The sequence below is a fragment of the Trachemys scripta genome, chromosome 22 (assembly GCF_013100865.1).
Source record: "Trachemys scripta elegans isolate TJP31775 chromosome 22, CAS_Tse_1.0, whole genome shotgun sequence".
In the NCBI taxonomy this organism is placed as follows: Eukaryota; Metazoa; Chordata; order Testudines; family Emydidae; genus Trachemys; species Trachemys scripta.
Window position 1 is genome coordinate 3,298,037 of NC_048319.1, and position 20,400 is coordinate 3,318,436.

The 20,400-nt window shown below is 54.4% G+C and overlaps 1 protein-coding gene across 2 annotated transcripts in view; it reads left to right on the top strand.

The window, feature by feature from the left end:
• Nucleotides 1-19,061, top strand: part of NR2F6 (nuclear receptor subfamily 2 group F member 6) — a 23,624-nt gene extending 4,563 nt beyond the window's left edge. The window contains exons 1-5 of one of the 2 annotated variants that reach the window (XM_034755166.1): nucleotides 442-615; nucleotides 851-1,156; nucleotides 7,046-7,140; nucleotides 13,625-14,149; nucleotides 17,668-19,061. In XM_034755166.1, coding sequence (XP_034611057.1) covers nucleotides 885-1,156; nucleotides 7,046-7,140; nucleotides 13,625-14,149; nucleotides 17,668-17,942 — 1,167 coding nt within the window. In that variant the 5' untranslated portion in view covers nucleotides 442-615; nucleotides 851-884 and the 3' untranslated portion in view covers nucleotides 17,943-19,061. Of the gene's footprint in view, nucleotides 1-441; nucleotides 616-850; nucleotides 1,157-7,045; nucleotides 7,141-13,624; nucleotides 14,150-17,667 lie in introns of those variants that run through there. The other variant, XM_034755167.1, reaches the window with a different exon arrangement.
• The last annotated feature ends 1,339 nt before the right edge of the window (nucleotides 19,062-20,400 follow it).

Here is a 20,400-nt window from a genome sequence, read left to right on the forward strand (position 1 = left end):
TGACACATCGAGGTAGAGGAAGAAGGGAAGGGAGAAGGAGCGAGGGGGAGGGAAGGGGGAAGAGAAGGGGGAAAGAGGGAAGGGAGAGGAGAAGGAGGGAGGGGGAGGGAAGAGGACGAAGGGCAGCAGGCGGAGGGAAGGGGCGGGGGGGGGGCGGGACCGAGGAGGCAGCGGAAGGGGAGGAGGACCGCCGGGGAGGAGGAGGAGGAGCAGCGCGGCGGCGGCGGCTGAGCCCTGCTCTTCGGGGAGGCCGGCGGAGGGGCCCGGTGGCTCCAGCCCCGCAGCAGCAGGCGGCGGAGCGGGGGGTGCCGGCCGCGCCACCCGCGATGTGGACGCAGCCCCGGCGGCGGGGGGCCCCGTAGGGGCGATCGCGGGGGGCGGGCGCGCCCCCAGCCCTGCGGGGACCCGGCTCCGCGGGGCGCTCGGACTCCGGCCGGGGCAGCGGCCGCTGCAGCAGCGCGTCGGCTCGCCCGTGCCCCGGGGGCTGCGCCCTTAGCCGCTCTCTGCGCGCTGCCCTGCGCGCTGCCCGGACCTGCGCCTGGCGAGCCCCCGCGCACCCGCCCCTGGCTGGACAAACTTGTTGGACTTGTTTTTCCGGCGCCGGCTGCTCCCCAGGTGGGGCTGGCCGAGCTCGGCTTTGGGGGGCAGAGTAAAGGGGCTCGGGCCCAGCAGCGCAGCCCCACGGACTAACGGGGCGGGTGGAGGGTCACAGCCCGGAGCCACGCAGCGATAGGGCGGCTAGACCAGGCCGGAGTTACCCTCCTGCGCCAAATAACCATTCACTCGCTAGGTTTTGCTCTGTTCCCCCCACCCCTCCCACCTCCGGCTGTTTTGTTTTTCCCATTGGAAGGCATCGCTGATTCCTCGGGCTGCCCCACGGAGATATGGCCATGGTGGCTGGAGGTTGGGGAGACCCGAACGGAGACACCAACGGGGTGGACAAGGGTTACCCCAGGACCTCCGAAGAGGACTCGGTGTCGCCCCAAGGTGGGGTGAGCGACCAGGAGCACGGGGACGAGGACAAGCCGGGCATCCAGGTGGACTGCACGGTGTGCGGGGACAAGTCCAGCGGGAAGCACTACGGGGTCTTCACCTGCGAGGGCTGCAAGAGCTTCTTCAAGCGGAGCATCCGGAGGAACCTGAGTTACACCTGCAGGTAGGGGCTCACCTGGCGGGCCTGGGGCCTGCTTGGGTTTGACCGCTAGAATCAGAGACGTGTAGGCCTGGAAGGGACCTCGAGAGGTCATCTAGTCCAGTCCCTGTCCTCATGGCAGCACCGAGTACTATCTAGACCCCATCCCTGACAGGTGTTTGTCTAACCGGCTCTCCAGTGAGGGAGATTCCACAACCTCCCTTGCCCCAGGCCTGCTCCTTGTGCGGCCATTTACCCCAGTGCTGTTGGGCCCTGTTCCTGGCCTCTCATGTGGTGCCTTGCACCAGCGCCAGTGATGAGACACGGTGCAGGGCACTGTGCAGGCTCTTCCATGTGGTTAGATTTCCCGTCTCCAGCTAGCGTGGCAGCTAATTAATTAATGGCTGTACGGTTCTCTGCAAACGTGCAGCGGTTGTTATTATGAATCATTCGGTTCCCCAGCGCCTCAGCGGAAAGCAGCCTTTTAAAAAACTTGATGTGGCGGCTAATTCGAACCAAAAGCACACATCCCCTTCTGTTACGGAGCTCGATGCTCCTCTCACTCCGGTGTAAACCGGGAGTAACTCTTCAAATCAGTAGGGGTACAGTAACTGGTTAGTGGCCTTGACTCCTCTTAGAAGAAAAATACTTTTCAAGGCAGAGAAGTAAATACAAGGCAGATCTAGGCTCACTTGCATGTATGGTACTGTAACAAGCCCCAGGCGTTCTTGCAAATCAAATTTTGCATAACGGTACTTGCTAAACCAGTAGATTCCATAAGAATGGCGACCTACCAGCTTGGCTACACAAGTGATTTCCTCAGCATTGCATCTGAGTGTCTATATTAACAGAACTAGTCATTCATAGTCCTGGTCACGGTGGAAGTCATGAGACTCAAACCTGATCAAAGAGCAAGTTGTGCTGCTGTATTTATCGTGCCGTTTCTGACCCGCTCTGGTCTCAGTTCGTGTGGCCCAGATTCAAACTCCCCTATGTACCGTTCGGTACCTCCTCTTAGCTGGGGGTGAGATTGATTTCCTCTTTATCGTCCGTTCTTAACAGCAAAAATGCTGTCATGTGAAACTGAGGTTAGGAACCTTGTGTGCATGAAATCAATCCTGTAGCTGTTAAACTTTGTGCCATTTTTTTTGTCCCCCGCACTTTGGGTTTTGGAAGGTTGCGATATCCTAAAAACCTGCTGTATGTTGCCACCGCTATGAATTCTGGGCATGTGGACACAACACATTCAGTGAACCTTTGCTATAGCACTGTCCCGTGCCCCTGTTTCCCCAAATCCTGATAATGATGCTTACCTACTTTGTAAAGTGCTTTGATATCTACCGATGAAAAGCACTAGATAAGAGCTACCTATTCTTGTTACTTGAAATATATGTATCCTACTGAAAGTACCAGCATTCTGAATTACAGAGGGGACAAAGGACAAATGCAAAGAACGTTTGTTTTTGCAAAGAAAGAAGATGGATTGTCTGTTGTTGCTTAGTAGTTAGGTACAAATGTATTGAGAAAAGTAGCACATCCTTCCAGCTGGAACTTCAAGGCTGTAAATGTATTTTTTCGCCTCTTGGGTCAGAGCACGGATTTAGGGGTTAGTGTATTCGCTTTGCACTCAGAGAAATGTAGGATGAAATAAAAATGTTTCTTAGTACACCATTCCTAAGCCAGCGCATATGCAATGCTTTCCCCAGGCAGTCCAGTAGTGGGCTTCCTTAAAGGATTCACAGCAACATCAAGCCAAAATTGCTCTAATTTGAATTTTAAAAACTGAGTTGGATGCAGTTTAGTTCTTGTACTAAATAATGACACATGCTAATTGCATAATTAGCGCCATACACACCTCCTGTGTTCTCACATTTTCCTACAGTGTGTCTAGGAGAACTTGCTAAGAACTCTTGGCTTTAAATACAACTATTTAAGTTTTAAAATAACATAAAAAGCTTTTTTTTTTTTTTTAAATATTTTTTTTGGCCCTTACTGTAACTCGAGGCCTAGAGTCTCAGCTGGTAGAAATCAGTTTCGCTCTATGAAGCTCAGGTTTTGGCCTGGGCTGTCAGAATGGACTTGGACCAAAAGCACTGTTCATACCCCGGTTTGTCTGTAGTGAATTTCTAGCCCTCTTTACAGAAGGATTTGTGATACAAATGGTTTCTCAAGCTCCAGCCCAAACCGCTGTAACGGAGCCCTGGGATGAAGATGTCATCTGATGTTTAGATTTATCGCTTCTCCACTAGAATAACTTTTGATCAGCAACACATTTTAAATGTGTTAAACACAGCGGTGAGGTTCAGGGTAAATTAATTCCTGTATGAGTGGTTGTCGAATCCATACGTGGCTCATCTCTGGAGTCATGTAAAAACGAGGATATTCATGTCAGGATTCCAAGGTATAACCAAATGCTTTCACTCACGCCGGCAACGGGTGGGATTTCTTTGCGGATTGACTGGCCACCAGGCATGGTTTACGTTTTTTTCCCTGCCTTTCCCTTGATCATGCGTTATTTTGCTAGTGATCCCGTTGAAACTATAAAGTCAGAACCAGTCCTCTGCTTCATTTGCAAGCTTTTATGCCATCCTCATGTCTATGCCTCGTCCCCCTTGACAAACTAAGGTGCAAATTCTCAAACTCTCCGCGCCCACAGTTGGGGGCAGACCCAGCTGCTCCTATTGTGACGCTTCCAGCCATTTTTTGTTCAAAAGACCTCCACACCCAATGTGCCGAGTGGCTTAGAAAATCTGGTTGCTTATTTTACTGCCTAATTGGGAGCAGAGCCCTTATGAAAATCAGGCCCCAAAGGGGCGACTGCCGTGTCCTACTTACGCAGGAACAAAGCTCAAGGTGGCAATTTGCAAAATTATTTGAGAACAAGGGGCGGGAACTCATCCCGAATGCACATGATCAGATTTTGGGAGTATGTTAAAGCCTCCTTCCCACCCCACTATTTACTTCTCGTAAATAAAACGGCCCATTGCGTTCAGTCGTGAGCTGGGCAGGAAACGTCTCTGGCTGAAGAAGGCCCATGATTCCAGACACTGGGGCAGTGCAGCGTCTGAGTGCTGTGAGCGGGCTGGGTTTGGATCCCGGAGAGACTCTCCGGATAGCCTTCCCTCTTAGGGGTCGAAAACCCGGGTTTTGTTCTCCCAACATCCATTGCTTCACATCTCTGACTATGGGACCGTGTGTCTCATACCGTGAATGTGATGGCAAACGGGGTCTGAGCGCACAGAAAAGGGCCGCGGCGCTTAAGAGAAACAGGAGGCTACGTTATGCCGAGCTCCGAACTCCTGGCTTTGATTTGGCAAAATCCTTGAGCGTGTGCTTAACTTTAAGCATGTGAATTTGCTCATCTCTGTTGATCAAAACCCTTAATGTGTGCAAGTCTCCTTGAAGTCGATGGAATTTCATAGCAGGCTTAGCTGCTTTTCAAAATCGGGGCCGAAGGCTTTCATGGGGCTTAGGACCCCTGAATTATTAATATTTACCATTGTTTTTAACCACTCCTGATCAGAGCAGCAGGGACTGGCAGTTATGGGTCCTGTCTGTTTACTTCTCTGGTTGTTTTTCCGATTCACATCTTGTCTGGCCTTGTCCCAAAATGTAAGGCCCAAAGTGATGAGGATGGGGATGCGTTTTCTCTTGCTCGTCCCTGTTTGCACATGCGCTGGGCCAGGAGACAGGCCTGTGAAGACGGGAGCAGAGCTGGTAGGTTGGTTCCCCACCTCTGCTCTGACTCAACCCCCCCTTGGCTATCAGAGCGACCCTGCTGAGTCACTTACTGCTCTGCACAGTCTGTAAAATCGATCTCGGCTGCTGGAAAGTGTCTGGGCGGGTTTTGCAAGCCTCGTGCTTCGGGCCGGGTTGGGAGACCCTGACCCCCGGTAGCGAGCCGTGACTGGTGCGGGCAGTCACGCTGCGGTCATGGACCTGCTCCTAGCTGCAGAAAGGGGCTCACGATTGGGCCCGAAGTGCTTGAAAGCATTGTTACTCCTGTAACAATAATGTCCAGGCTCTGCCCAGCTCTCTGTTGGGCCTTCTCTCATCCCTCCTCTTCGTATCCTTCACCCTTCCTTGCGTCCCCTCCCTTACCCAGACGCTCTTTCCACTATTCATCCCCCCACCCCCCAGTGACCTTCCCCTCAAAGCTCCCTCGGGTCCAGATCCTCAACTGCTGCAAGACACACAGCTCTCTTGAAGACAATGGCGTGAGGATTGTCCTGGGTCTGCATAGCCCATCTATAAAACAACATAGGAGCCAATGCGGTTGCTCATAAGTTTCATTTCTTTCCTTCTCCACTTAGTTTTCAGTCTATTTCCACTGAACACTCTGGGGGGGCAGGGACCAGGCGTTTGCAGAGCCTACCAAATATGGGGTGCCACCCCCATTACCAGTAACACTAACGGGGCAGTGCATTGTCTAATGCCCCGCTTGGTCCATTTCAAAGGAGTCAAACACAGAGGAGAAACAGGCAAGCTCTGGTCGTTCCCCAGTGACTGACTGTTCCGTGGGTGCTGATTCTGCAGAGAGCTGGGTAAATGTCACCCAGGCCTTGTCTCCGTGGGACTTGCCCAGTTTTCAGTCTAGCTAAAGGCAGGCGAAGATGGTGTTTGCAGTGGTGGGGCCCCACTGAAGATGGCGGGGGGGTGGAGATTGTGAACCGGTGTCTGTCCTGCACTGGTTTCAGTGGAGCTCCGACGGTTCAGGATCTGGCCCGGTGACTTTTGCCGTTGACTTCAGAGGGGCTGGCGTTGTGCCTTCGGCATAAGCCCCTTCTCCAAAGCGGAGTCACAATTGCACAGGGGCAGATAATGATTTAACCCTGCCTACCCTAGAGGATTGCCCCCGCGAAGCCAGGCAAATTGCCCATGTCCACAAGGCCTTAGGCAGGCAGAGCTGAACATGAGACCCCTGGAAATAAATCTGTAAGTGCTTAGTACCTGGGAAAGCAATCAACAGGCTTTAATGGGGCGGGGATTATGATCCTGTTTACTTTAGCAGGGCAGGTAAATGAGTTGTGTGTGCTGGGAAGAGAAGTGACCCTTCCCCTCCGCTGCCTGGAAAGGCCTGGGATGTTCTCATAGGAAATAGCTGGAATTCTTCAAGCGTCTGGGAACAAAAGGAAGGCTGGCTCAGCTGTTTTCAGTTTAAACTCCGCTGCCCCCTCCTTCTTGCTGGGAAGGCCGAGCCGCGTGGGAGAGCAGCTCTGGCGGGGTGGGGACTAGACCCTTTCCCGAGCAATGGATCCAGGGCACAGTTCACCCTGTGCCTATGGACTAGCCTGGGACTAGCCCTCTGGCCCCCATCTGGGGAAGCGCTTGAGTGCTTGAGCGTAGCCCTGTGCCGGGCAGCCCGTTCTTCAGCGCCATCCTGAATAAAAATGCTTTGCTTCCGGGGGGCCTAGGCCGAGTGCTGAACCTCATCCAGGGGTCACAGCAACGCGGGGCCGTTCTTGTGCCCCAGGAGAGCTGTTCGGCGAAGCAGAGTTTCTGCCTCGTTGTCCATGTGTGCAGGGCCTGGCGCAGCGGAGACCTTGTTTCTGTTGAGGCCTCTAGGCCCAGCATTAATGCAATACGACGCTCTGCCCAGTCTGTCCATCTAAAACACTCCTCAGGCTCCCATTGCTGGAGTATCTGGGCCTTTCAAAATCTCTAATGTATTTATCCTCCCAACCCCCCCATGTGGCAGGGCACTCTTATCCCCATTGGACAGGGAAACTGAGGCACAGAGCGATCACGTGACCTGCCCGAGGTCCCACAAAGGAGTCTGTAAGTTGAACCCCAGTCTCGTGCCCGATCATCCCCACCCTCGCCCGTACTTACCTAACAAAACACACGTCTCCTCTCGGGTCGGCACTTTCCTACCCCCTTGCAATGGCGTGTTGTTGTCTGATTTGCACACAGGTCTAACCGAGACTGTCAGATTGACCAGCACCACCGCAACCAGTGCCAGTACTGCCGCCTGAAGAAGTGCTTTCGCGTGGGAATGAGGAAAGAAGGTAACTCGGCCCACTGCTTTGCAAAAACACCTTCCCCGAATGGTGGAATCTGGCGCTCGCTAGCCAGCCGGGCATAGAGGCGATCCCAGCGTGTGTGAGGGGTGTAGCTGGCTCCTGTGTCAACTGCCTCCCACACAAACACCGCCGTAGGGGGCATGGGGTGGAGTGGTGCCACGCTAGGGTGACCAGATGTCCCGATTTTATAGGGACAGTCCCGATTTTGGGGGCTTTTTCTTATATAGGCACCTATTACCCCCCACCCCGTCCCGATTTTTTACACTTGCTGTCTGGTCACCCTATGCCACGCTGACTCCCAGCTGGCATATGTCCCCATGGGGTAGAGAGACGCGTGCTAGCTGCGCGCAAGCCAGCATGCTAAAAATAACGGCCTGGACATTGCCGCATGGATAGCTGCTAGAATACAAGCCTGCCTAACAACGCTCCCAGCTGCAGGGTGGATGTACCCCTAGAGACCAGAGCAAGGGGACGTAACTAAGAGCAACCTCTGAGCTGCTGTATCTTATGCCGACGAGCTGTGGCCAATGCAAAGGCACTGTGAGAATCAGTGCAGAGTAGATCTAGGCCTGTCCTCCCCAGCGTGCATTGGTGCATCTTAATGAGGCCCAGATTTGCGAGAGTTCTCAGCCCCCAGCGGCTCCCATTGTGACGCTGATGGCCGGATTTCCAAGAGACCTCCGCAGCCAGCGAGCATTCTTGAAAACCTGGCCGCTTGGGTTGATGCCTAATGGAAACCGAGCTTTCTGGAAAGCCAGGCCCTCGGGGCATGAGTTGGAGCACTGCTCTGGACCAGCTGGAATGCCAGTTCTTGAATTGCTGTTGCTTGGAAACGGGAGACGGGCTGGTGGTTAACTGTTAGCTGGGATTTCATCGAGGCTTTAGGCTACCAAAACCCACTGAAGTTCCGGGGGAGACTGGACAGCCAAGAGGGCCCTTTGAAAATGCCAGCCGTCGTCTGCGTGGATCAGCACCGGGGGCGGTCAGTTACATGCCTCCTGGATGCGTGGTTTTCAAAGCGCAGAGGGCAGCTAGGTGCCCAAATCCCAGCGGACGCCCATGGGATTTGGATGCCTAACGCTTGTGTCTGCCTTTGAAAACCTCCTTTAGTATTTTTAAACACTGGCTGTTCCCTGCAACTAAACTAACCCCTCCGGTGTCAGGAAGGGGCTAGGAATTGGCCATACCTCCCCCACCGGGGCTTCCTCTGCCACGAAGGGGATTGCTGCAGGGGTAGGACCAGCGTAATGGCCCTGTCCTCTTCCCACAGCAGCTCCCAGTCTACGGGCAAGGAGTGGGCCCCCTGCAATCCAGCTACTCTGGCCTGTAGGACGGGACCGTTGGAGCCGGGCAACGGTTAGAGCGGTGCCCGGGGCTGCTCTAGTTTGAGCGTGTGGTCAAAAGGATCCCAGCATCCCCATAACGTGGGAGGTGCAAAGGTGGTATAAACTCCCCACTCTCCCCCAGCCCCCTCCAGGAGCTGTGCCTGCCGGGCTCACAATCCAAACCAGTGCCTTTTGAGAAGAGGACGAGCGTAAAATCCCCCCCCCCAATGCACCCCGCCCTGCCTCGGACAGAGCAGCTGCAGATTCTCCTTTTGTTTGGCTTTTAGAACTAGTAAAAGCTGCTCCCCAGCTGCCTAGAAAACCAGGTGAGTAAATGCTACAGCAGAGGAGGTGGTTGCTGGATCAGATCCCGAAGCTGAGGCCCAGCCAAACGGCCTGTAAATCCCAAGGCACGCGCTTCCCCAAGATGTGACTGGACATGTTCTAGGGAGGATTAGAAACTCCAGGCCTGATCTCCTCTCTCTCTCGCCCCAGCTTCGCACGGGTGCAGTGGAATTGCTCCTGCTTTGTACCAGCGGGAGCAGAACTGGGGCCTCTGGGAAACAGGGGTAGATTTTTAATCAGCGTTAAAACCAGCCCTGAGGGTGGGTGGGTGGGTTGGGGGAGTCAAGAACTCCTGGTTCCTTCTCTTCGTAAGTTACATTCCACCCCCTACAATTTACACCAGTGGAGGATTTTGCCCCCCGTGTATCTTGTGCACCGTTGATGACATGCCAGGGACTGCAGTTGGAGAGACGGAGCGAACACCCTTCTGCTGGTTTGATGCCAGCAAGACTCCTTTGAAGTCAGCGGAATTGCCCCAAGGAAACACAGTTGAGGATCTGGCCCTTACCACGATGTCCTGTGGAGCGCACCTGCCACCCCAGGAGCCGGCCAGGAAATCCCCGTGCTGATTGTGGTATCTGGGAGCAGCCGTTATTGTCACAGTGAAATCCCAGTCTCAGGGCAGAATACAAAACCATTTCAATCTGCCCTTGGGCGGCTCCCGTACCAGTCCAACAGGTGCTGTTTGTTTGGAAAGCCAAAGCCTTGGCTAGATTCGGTGACTCACCTGGAGCCTTGTACCAGACCACCTGACCTAGCAGCTTTAAAGGTCGCAGATGGAAACCGAGACAAACTTAGAATAATCCTTTGCAGTTCCAATATTGACTCAGTTATGCAAATTTCTGTGGCAATGTATCGGGGCGGGGGGGCGAACGGCGCAGCAGATGGCGTTGGCGGCTGTTCTCTTTATCTTGGGCATCGTGTTGCATGAGAGTAGAACCCAGAACCTTTTAAAGCATTTCTTGAGTCGGTTTCCCAACTTTCCAGAGCTGGAGAGCAGAGGAATCCTTGTTACTCAGAACCCTCTCTCCTCCCCTTAATGCGGGGGCCCCGCCTCGATCAGGAACTCCTCTGTGCCATGTCATAAGGTGCAGTCAAGGAGCCAGGCAGTGGACTTGAGAGGTGGCAAGCTTAGCAAACCCTTTCCCACAACACGCCGTTGGCCGGGGGCACTCATTGCCATAAGATAGCACTGACGCTCCGAATGCAGCAGAGTGGTTTTTAACTGAGGCAGAACATTTCTATGGAGAATGAGAATATCCAAAGTTGTTGTAGGAAGCATTAAAAATAACCAAGAGCTTTGGAGTGGCTATAAATCCTCATGCTTCAGGGCATAAACCGATGGAGGTCAGGAAGGAATTTCCCCCAATTTTCCCATAACTGTCCTTCCTTGTTTCTTGTGCCTTCCTTTGAAGCAGCTTGTTTTGGCCACTGTCGGAAGCTACTGGACTAAATGGACCATGGGTCTGATCCAGTTTGGCCATTCCAAGAGCCTAGGTTTGCAATCCTCATTTGAACAAAAGAGTTTAGGCCAGAGTTTTCAGAAGCAGCCACTCATTCAGGGTGCTTGACTTGAGACCCCGACTGCCTGATTTTTCAGAGGGGCTGCTGCCACTGTTGCTCCACGAGGTCTGAGAGCAGAGCTGGCCGGACAGGATGGCTAGCTGCAAGCATTGAGGTTTCACTAGGGCCTTGGGGGTTGCTTGGAAAGGGAGTGACAAGAAACAGAGTCCTGCTGGGAAGAGCTGACAAGGGTTTTGAGCAGTGGAGCTGGCAGAGTGATTTGCATAAGGGGAAACATAGGACATTAGAGACCTACTTAGAGTAGCACGTGGGAACCCCATCAGGGATCAAAGCTCTATTGTGGGAGGGGCTGTACAAAGCACCGAAGACCACAGTGCCCATCCCAGATTCCCCACCCACCCTGCTCCTTGTGCCATTGTTGACATCAGTGCAAAGCGAAACACTATGGATGTTCCTCGATGGCATTTCTCACCCAATTTGTCTTGGTGTCAGACCACAAGGTGCAAGGCTGGGGCACGAGATGTCAGAGAGGATGTGATGAGAGGCAGGGTGCGGGAAGGATGTGTAACAGCATGAACAGAGTTTAGCAGACAAAGGAGACGTGAGTTTTAAATTCACCACTCGCATTTTGCTTGATATCAGGCAGTATTTGTATTTAATAGTCTCTAGTTCTTCTCTAGTGATTTTCACCTCTGGACCTCAAAGTGCTTTCCGCAGGAGGTCAGGCTCATTCACCCCCTCTGTGAAATGGGGAAACTGAGGCACGGAGCGGGGGCAGTGACATCCCCAAGGTCTCCCAGCAGGCCAGGCCAAAGCTGGGACTAGAACGAGGGGAACAAGAAATTCTTCGCTCCTCTCCTGAAACTCTTTGACGTGCACAGCCACGTTTCCAGTGGCATTCAGTAAGATTGGGTGCCTCTGCTGGCCAGATTCCCAGCTGGCATAGATCAGGAGGGAGCCCATTGCATCTGATTTTCAGAGGGGCCGGGCCCCCATGAAATTAGCACCTCCTGCTTGCAGTCGCTTTCCTTTTCCACGGCATCCCTTCCCTCCCCGTGTCTGCGGGTTGTCAGCGTAGCCTACAGGTTTGGAGACAAGGCGCGTGCTGTCTGTCATGACTTAAGGTTCTGTGCTTGCCAGTGAAGTCACGTGCGTGACATCTGTTAATGAGCATGGCGAGAGCAGCTGTGCGCTGGGCCCCAGCGGGCAGCCACACTCAGTGGATTTCAGGCTGTGCTCAAGGTAACAGATTTAGGCCCCGAGTCAGCAAAACCTTTACGCACCCGCTTGAGTTGTTTACGCTGCTTAAGTGAATCGGGGCCACAGGACAGATCCTCTGCCGGTGTAAATGGGTGTGGCCCCTCCGGGGATCTGACCCAACAACTGGACAGGTGAGGGAAGTGCCCAGGCTGGCCTGTCTTGCAAGCTTCAAATGCTTGGATCTCCCCGGGCTGGAAGTTGGGGGTGGGGGAGTTTCAGCTACGTTCGTGGGACTGAAGTCCATTCCTGATGCTCATGACGACTCCCGGGCCAATCCCACTAGAAAGGGGCCAGCACTTGCCACTTAGCTGTGTAAAGTTGGATGCTTTGAGTTTGCAGTGGTGCTCTGCTGAGCCCGATGGGAATTTCTCAGTGCACGCTGGACTGGGACCCAGGAGATCTAGGTCCTCTCTTCCTGGCTCTGCCACTGGTCTGCTGGGTGACTTTGGGCAAGTCCTTTCCCCTCCCGGTGCCTCAGTTTCTCCATGCGACACGCTTTGCGCTCTACTGATATAAAGCACTAGGTAGTATTATTGAAGCTGCCTAAATACGGAACTAGGTACCTAACTTTAAATACTCAACTTGAAAATCACAACCATTGTTCTGGGCAGATTCCACCTGGCTGTGGGCAAAGATGGAGGGCGGTGGGATCCCTCTGTGGTTCAGCTAGCCAGAGCCTATTTGCTTCTCCACAGGCCGTGGTAGAAATGTAAATAGCACAGGGAAGAGATATTGGGAGCAGGACTTAATTTCCTCCTTCCAGGCGAGTCGGGCGGCACTGTTGTCACTTACTATGATTTAGAGCTCTAATTTAAGTGCTGCAAGAACAGCCCATAAATTAATTACCAGGGGCCAAGCAAACAGTGGGTGCTAACGGGGGCTGAAAAATCGCTTTCTTAGCATGCGGTTAGGAAGAGGAGCACCTCCAGGGTTAACAAGTGTACTGAAGATGTATGTTTCCATTGCCGAGAAATGACCTTGGCTAGCCGGCATCTCACTACAGAGCAAAGGGGAGGAGGGGGGAATTAGAACTTCACGTGACTGCTGGGAGATTAGAAACCTGGGCTCAGTGCAGTTTGGAATCCCACCTGCGAATGGAGATGAAGTCCGCTGTCCCAGAGGCCAATATTCTCTGCAGATTGATTCTGGGTTCCCTTAACCCTCTTGCAAGCCCCCGTATGGCGCTGATCTCCGTGTTCGGCTCTGGGGGCTCCTCGCCCTTAACCCCAGCAGTCCTCCCTGCTTTTGGTGCTAAAACCAGGCCTATCACCCAAACGCTCTGGGGGCCTGCATCTGTCAGCCAGAGTCATTCAGTGCCTTTTGCTCGAGGCCCCAGCTCTGTTGCTTATCTCTGGGGTTAGGCATTCATTTACAGCTAATTAGGCAGTGGGGGAGGGGTGATATCACCAAGGTGCTAAGGAGGTTTATCTTCTTTTCAGATCAATATTTCTAGTGTGTGTAACTGGCCAGGTATGCGTCATGTACCTCTCCAAGGGCTGGATAACAGCCTGCTACTGATGCCAGTTAATGGAGTGACCCTTTGAGCTCTGAGGCCTGGGCTGTGGTGCTGAAGGTTTGAGGCGCCCACTCGGCTGGCAACCCGGTCCTTACGCAAGGCGATTACAGCTCTGTCCCAGTGGACCAGGCATTGCTCTGGGAGTCTGGCTTCGCCACAGAACTGCTGGGTGACCTTGGGCAAGTCACTGCCATGCTCAGTGCCTCAGTTTCACCTCCCCCCCTTTTGCCTGTTTAGACTCTGAGGCAGGGCCTGTCCTGGATTGGATACAAGTACGTGCCGCTCCAAGCCTGCCAGGCCCTGATCTCGGCTGGGGCCCCTAGACGCTACCGTAATACTCATAACCGCGACCGCCTCGTTTTGTAGCTGCTTGCGGCCTCTGTGGCGGGGACGTGGGCCCCAGTGTAGACCCGACTGGACTAAACGCATGTTGCGATGGTAGCAACCGCATGTGCCGTTGCCGTGCGGGATCTAAGCTGTCCTCTCACTTCCTTTCCAGCTGTCCAGAGAGGCAGGATCCCCCCCACCCACTCCAGCACCAGCCCGAACGCCATGCCCAGCGGAGAGTATTACAACGGGCAGCCGGTCTCGGAACTCATCTCCCAGCTGCTCCGGGCGGAGCCCTACCCGACTGCCCGCTACGGCTCGCAGTACGCCCAGCAGGGCAGCGTGATGGGCATCGACAACATCTGCGAGCTGGCGGCCAGGCTGCTCTTCAGCACGGTGGAGTGGGCCCGGAACATCCCTTTCTTCCCAGAACTGCCGGTCTCGGACCAGGTGGCCTTGTTGCGCTTGTGCTGGAGTGAGCTCTTCGTCCTCAACGCCGCGCAGTCGGCCCTGCCGCTGCACATGGCCCCCCTGCTGGCCGCGGCCGGCTTTCACGCCTCCCCCATGTCCGCCGACCGCGTGGTGTCCTTCATGGACCAGATCCGGATATTTCAGGATCAGGTGGAAAAACTGAACAGGCTGCAAGTGGATTCTGCTGAATACAGCTGCCTGAAGGCCATCGCCCTCTTCACGCCAGGTGAGTGGCTGGTGCAGGCTCATCTTCATGACGGCGTCACGGCTAGAGGGGCCGGCTGCTGCACAGCCATGGTCCGAGCCAGGCCCTGCCCCCAAAAGGCTATAGGCTAAATAGACAAAGGAAGGATCAGTATCCCCATTTTACAGGTGGGAAACCGAGGCAGGGAGCAACAAAGAACCAGGTTTTTAAAGGTATTTAGGCACCTAAAGGTGCAGGTGGCTGCTAGTGAGATTTCCAAAAGCAGCTAGGCACCTAAGTCCACCAATACCTTTAAAAGGCTGGCCCTAAGTGGCTTGCCCCAGGCTGCCCTGAAAACTCCTCCTCTCTGTGTGTCGGGATCTATGGATCTATATGGCACCCTCCCCGTCCCCCCCAGGAAGCCTTTGCACTGTATGACCTTAGTGCAAAGCCCCGGAGTTGTAATTAACGGATATCTAGGGAACAAGGACGATCCAGTGTTTTTAGGTGCTTGAGTGGGCCATTCCCTCCTCTGCCACTGACCTTCCTGCATGACCATGGGCAAGTCACGTAGGGCTAGCCAGGCTTCGTCCCTCGGTTCTGTACAATGGGGATAGTAGCACTGCCCCGGGGGCGTTGTGAGGATAAAGGTGCTAACGATGGTGAGGTGACGGGGTGTGCGTCAGAAATACCCTCCATCGAGCCAAATTAGCACGAGGGGGAGGCAAGCAGGTGGGTAGGTTCTGGGAGTTCTGCTGGGCGTTGTCGCTTTCCCCACAGCTTGGTGCAAAGTGACCTTAATTTACCGACCTGCAGGACATGCTGCCTGGCCCGTTTCTCCCCCTGGCTGTGCACGACTTGGGGATGCCCTGGTGACTGGCACAGCTGGGATTTGCCAAAGGGCTTAAGGAAGTTCCCTCTCCCGCTTCCTCCAATGCTCAGTAGGATTTGGCTGCCTGGCTCCTTTGGGTGCTCAGCTGTTGGTGGTTGTGGGTGGCCCCAGGAGCGGTCTCTCGTGTGTGTAAGGGTGGTTACAGAGCACAGAGAGTTGGAGATAGAAGGCCTGTTGCTTCCTATACACAACTAAAGATCGCGTCAGTGTGCAGGTGTGTGATACGATGTGCCCCCGCACTGCTGCCTTTCCTACTGATGTCATCTCCTGCTACCAAAAAGACGGCGCTGGAGCCTGGGATTTTCAAAGTAACCTAAGGGCTTCAAGCACCCAGGGTAAAATTTTCCAAAAAGCTACTAAGTCACTTGGGGACCTCAGTCATGTTGGGTTTCGATGGCATTTAGGGGTAAAACTTTCAAAAGTACCTAATGCTCGTGGTGTTCCAGTGGGATGTGGGTGCCTAATTCCCATAGGCTCCAGCCTAAAGGTAGCGACTCCCATGCGCATCCTGTGAGCAAGGTGACTTTCCTGTGGGGGGAGACGCTCCGTGGGATGCCCGTAATGGTAAAGCCCCAGATACGTCAATGGGAACCGTTAACTTTCTAAGATAAATTAAAGAGCCTTTGCCCTAAGAATGGAAAGACTTGTATCGATTAATACTGCAGCACAACGCAAATGGTATGTCCCTTTAAGAGCCATTCTAACCTCCAGCCAAACTAGCAATTCGGTTGGCCTGTGTATCCACTGCAGTCGTAACAAGGCACAATCCCAGGGGTCCCTAGCTCCCGAGGGGGGCTAGCGGAGAAACCTGGCTATCTAACACTGCCTGGCCTGATGCCTCTTCCTCCTTCCTAAAGAGAAAACCAAATAAAAATGACAGGATGGGCCCTTTAAAGGATGCGCTAACCAGAGCCGCCTGACAACGTGGGGTTCTAATTCAATCACCAATTGTAGCTCGTCAGCCAATCAGCTCGTTCTCTGCCCGCTGCCAGCTAACGAGACGAAGTTTCCGTCCTCTCACTAATCAAATAGTCCGGGTTGGGTTTTCTGGCGTGTAGCATTTATATTAAAAACCCGTTCGCGCTACTCCCTTGTGGTTGGATTAAGCACCCGCAGGCTTTTTCTTGTTTTGTTTTTGTTTTGATAAGAGTCCATTTGCGTGGGGGCCAGACAGTAAAATGTTTGGCTCGCAATAGTGGGACATGCGCGCCAGGCGTCTAATGCAGCGTTGCATGGATAGCTACCGAATGCCGGTGATTGGATTTAATTGGGAAACGTGACAGGAAGGTCAAGGTAGCCAAAAATGCAGGATGGGAGTGGGGGAGGCGGGGGAGGAGAAAAGGATGTTCTAGGACTTGTCCTGACTGCATGGCTACTGCCATGTGACAGACGGGCACCGGCAGGCCGTGGCTTGATGCCTTTCCACCTCCGTTTATCTGGGCCGGCAGATACCCCTGCCAGGAGCTGCTGGATAGGTAATAAAATAGAAGCTGGCAGCATTTCTGCATCAGCTGGCAGGGTGAGTTGCTCATACTTGGAGACTGACTTCAGGGAACTCAAAGAAAAGCTGTCAATGCAGGGTTGGCAGGCTCTGCCCGGCTACATGATTGTGTTTGTGGCATCTCAGGGCTCCTGTGCCAATGGAGCCTGCAGTGGGAGCAGCGGGTCTACCCTGGGTTTACACTGAACCCAATCTACGCCGTCACACTAGGGCTTCCCACGGAGCATTTTTGCAACCGTGCTGTTCTCAGGGGCGATATTGTGCCGCAAGAGGTGGGGAGGGTTTCAGCCTCATGTGTTCATTTGAGGAAGCTTTGTCCCTGCTGGCTGATTACAGTCTAATCCCTTGCTTTATAGAGCACTTTCCATCGGAGCGCAGTATCGTTATCCCCATTGTATAGATGGGGAAACTGAGGCACATGTGGGGGTGGGTGACATGCCCAAGGTCACTGAGTGGGTCCAATGGCAGAGCCAGGAATTGACACCCACGTCCCTTACGCCCCAAGACAGTGCTCTATCCACTAGGCAAGGCTGTCTTCTAGCCCAGGCATAGATTCTGGCCCTTCTGTGGCCAAGGGAGGGATGGGAGCGGAAGATCCTGTTAAGGGACTTCGCTGGGTTAATCCAACTCTTCCAGGACGTGCTTAGATCCGAGGGTGATGGAAGCCCTAAGATAGGTCGGTAGCGCTACCATGGTCTGCTGTGCTTGTGTTCCCTGTTCTGCGCTGGTGGCCCCTGGACTGGGTGGGCTGCATGCCATGGGCCCCGTTCATCTCCCCTGCACCTGGCAGAGCAGGAGTTCGCTTTAGTGTGAGTGGCTGCAGAGGGTGCAGGGCGATTGATGAACTGGCCATCTCGGGGCCTTCTGGGCCACGGAGGTGGGAGTGCCGAGAACCGCCCTGCTGCTCCAGTCACGGCCGACCATCTCTCCGGGCGGTGCTGGTCCCCCCAGGAGTGTTAGCGGCGGCGCTGGGTTGGATACGGGGTAACTGTGAGCCATGTGATGGCCTGGGACACACACGGTCAGAGGAGAGGATCTAGCAGTCCTGCCCGGCCTTCGCATCTCGGAAGTGGAGCAGGACCGTGTGTCTGGTGGGGACACCCGGAGCTGTGCAATCTCTGTTCCCTGCTAACAATTCTCCCACTCCTTCCCCCCTGCCTTTTGCAGATGCCTGCGGCCTCTCGGACCCTGCCCACGTGGAGAGCTTGCAAGAGAAAGCTCAGGTGGCCCTGACCGAGTACGTCCGGGCCCAGTACCCGTCTCAGCCCCAGCGCTTTGGCAGACTCCTGCTGCGGCTCCCGGCGCTCCGGGCGGTGCCGGCTTCGCTCATCTCTCAGCTCTTCTTTATGAGACTGGTGGGGAAGACGCCCATTGAAACACTAATTAGGGACATGCTGCTGTCTGGGAGCACGTTCAACTGGCCTTACGGGACAGGGCAATAGGAGACAGCAGGAATTCTCCCCTCGCGGTCCCAGCCGCAGCTCGGGAAGCCCAGCCTGTTCCACCAGAAACCCTTCCCAGCTGGGCCTTTTGCTGAGTGGTTCCTGCGAGGCCAGAGGCTCAGGCCTGCGCGGTTCTTTTCCAGGCCGGAATCACAGACAGTGTGGTCCCCCACCCACGTGGCAACATTAGTTAGCGCCTCGCCCGGGTGTTGCCCGTCAGCACACATGGAACCCCCTCCCCACCCATGGAGTGGGTCAGCAAAGGGATGGAGCCTTTACTTTTGTGGGATGACTTTTCAGAGGGCTACGGGAGATGGCTCTGGACAGATGATGACTGGAGCCAAACAACGGGGGGTCGTGCGATCGGGATTTGAACTTTATTTTTTCCTTTTTAGAAAAACCTCTCTGAAGGCAAGGCAGGCTCGAACTCCTGTCCCTGGGGTACCGGACAGCAGAGGTGGGAAATGACTGTGGGCTATTCTGCTGATCTGCCGTTGCCTCTGAGCCAGTCCGGGGCGACCGGGGCTGCAGGCCTCTCCTCCCCTCATGTCTGCCTTTTGCGCACGAGCTAAATGACAGATGTCCGATAAAATAGCCAGCAGCCGTCTCTGGCAAGAGCCCTAGAACGTAGACCGGGGGGAGAGAGCGAGGGGCCTGTCCCCTAGCCCATGGCAGACAATTAGAGGGAATAACAGAACTACCCCGTGTCAGACGGGTTAAAACAACCCAGTTTGGGAAGAGAGATGAAGCCGTACGCTCCAGGGATGAGCCGGGGCAGGGACTGGGGAAGGAAGGAGGGGGTCACGTTAGGCTTTCACGTGGGTTCTTGCATCATCTCCGCTTTCAAGGCCAAAGGGACCATTGTGATGTATCTGAGCTGTCACCCAGTCAGACCTGCATCTAACGCAACGACTAGGGAGAACCCAGGTGTTGGCCATGGGCTGACCAGGCCACAGGTCAGATCCAGTCTGGCCTTCCACGGGGGAATTGTTCCCTGGACCGGCGCTCCACTGCTTTGACCTGCCTGCTTCCCTCGACCCCTCCAGACAGTGGCACTTCCCTGCCATTCAGCCCGAATTCACCTTGGCTCTAGCTACACGATTCCTGGCCCGGCGCGGAGACAGTATGGGGGGGGGGGGGCGGCATTTCCTATATTACAGATGACTTTCCCCCCTCCCCTCCCATTCATTTCCTCACTCTATATTTTACATCGCTCAGCTCAAGCCAGTCCCGCTCCGCCTGTGATCCTGTCGGGGAAAGTTAGCAGCCGCTTGACACCACAGACCCTTGTATATAGGAAACAGCGTCTCTCCCTCCCCCCTGCCCCCCGCCCCGAGCTGTTTCCCTCTCCTAATTCTGCTGAGCCTTTGAGGAGAGGTAGTGAGCTTGAAGGCTGCGCACATCTGAAGCAGAAGCTCTGCATGGCAAAATAAAAAGCAGGCGGCAGTTATTAAATCCAGGCCAGGTAGTGGGTAAATCACTCTTTGCAAGGGCAGGGCTGGCCCAGATTCAGGGTTATGCGCTAAACCGGTAAGTGGGGCATGGTTTATTTGTCCTGTTGCAATTGCTGGTACCCGTGGGAATTGCTGTTGCAGAAAAGAACCTAGTGTGGGGGGGGTCAGTGCAGAACGAGGCAGATCTGGGGCAGACGTCGTTCCTGGAACCGAGTGGCCTCTGCCCCACTAGCCACGCTGCTCCCCAGTGCTGCCTCAGTTTCCCACCTGCTCCCCAGTGATGCTAGCCTGAGTATCCTTGCTTTAAACAGGCTCAGCACAGACAGCGGATCTCTGAGTAAACAAAAGCCAGAGGGGTGGAGGACTTGTCATTTAGAGCGAGCCCTGATTCTAACCCCATTAACTGAAGTCAATGCAGATGTTTCTTAGGAAGGGGGGCTCTGTTTGGAGGGGAGGGGGAAGGCACTGGCTTTCAACCATACGTGCTGGGGTAGGAATGAGCTGCCTGGATTTTGAATACCTGCCTCCTCCCACTTCAGTATAGATTGCAGGAGACTTTTCAGCACAGCAGCTACACAAATCTTTGATCCAACTCCCCTAAAACCTCCTTCCAAGGAGCGATCTCGTTTCCGTCTCCGGAGGCTCTCCATTAAACACACTGGCACCCACTGGTTTTTAAAGGCCGGAGAAACAGCTGCTTTGCAGCCACCTTGCGGATTCGCTTTGCCTGGAGTTAAGCCATGGTTGCCAGGTGCCTGGGAGCGACGAAGCGCTAAATGTTGTTATTACACATTCACGTTGCTGCTCCAAAGCGCTTTCCTACTGGGGAGGCGAGTAGGACCCTGAACCTGCATTTTCCAAGTGCGACTAGGGATTCTGGGACACCTCAAAGGGGCATGACTTTCAGAAAGCAGGGACTGGGTGAGCTCTGAAAGCAGAGCCCCCTTTGAGGGCATCCAGAAACGGTGGCACCCAAAATCTCTAGTCGCCCTTGAAAAAAACGA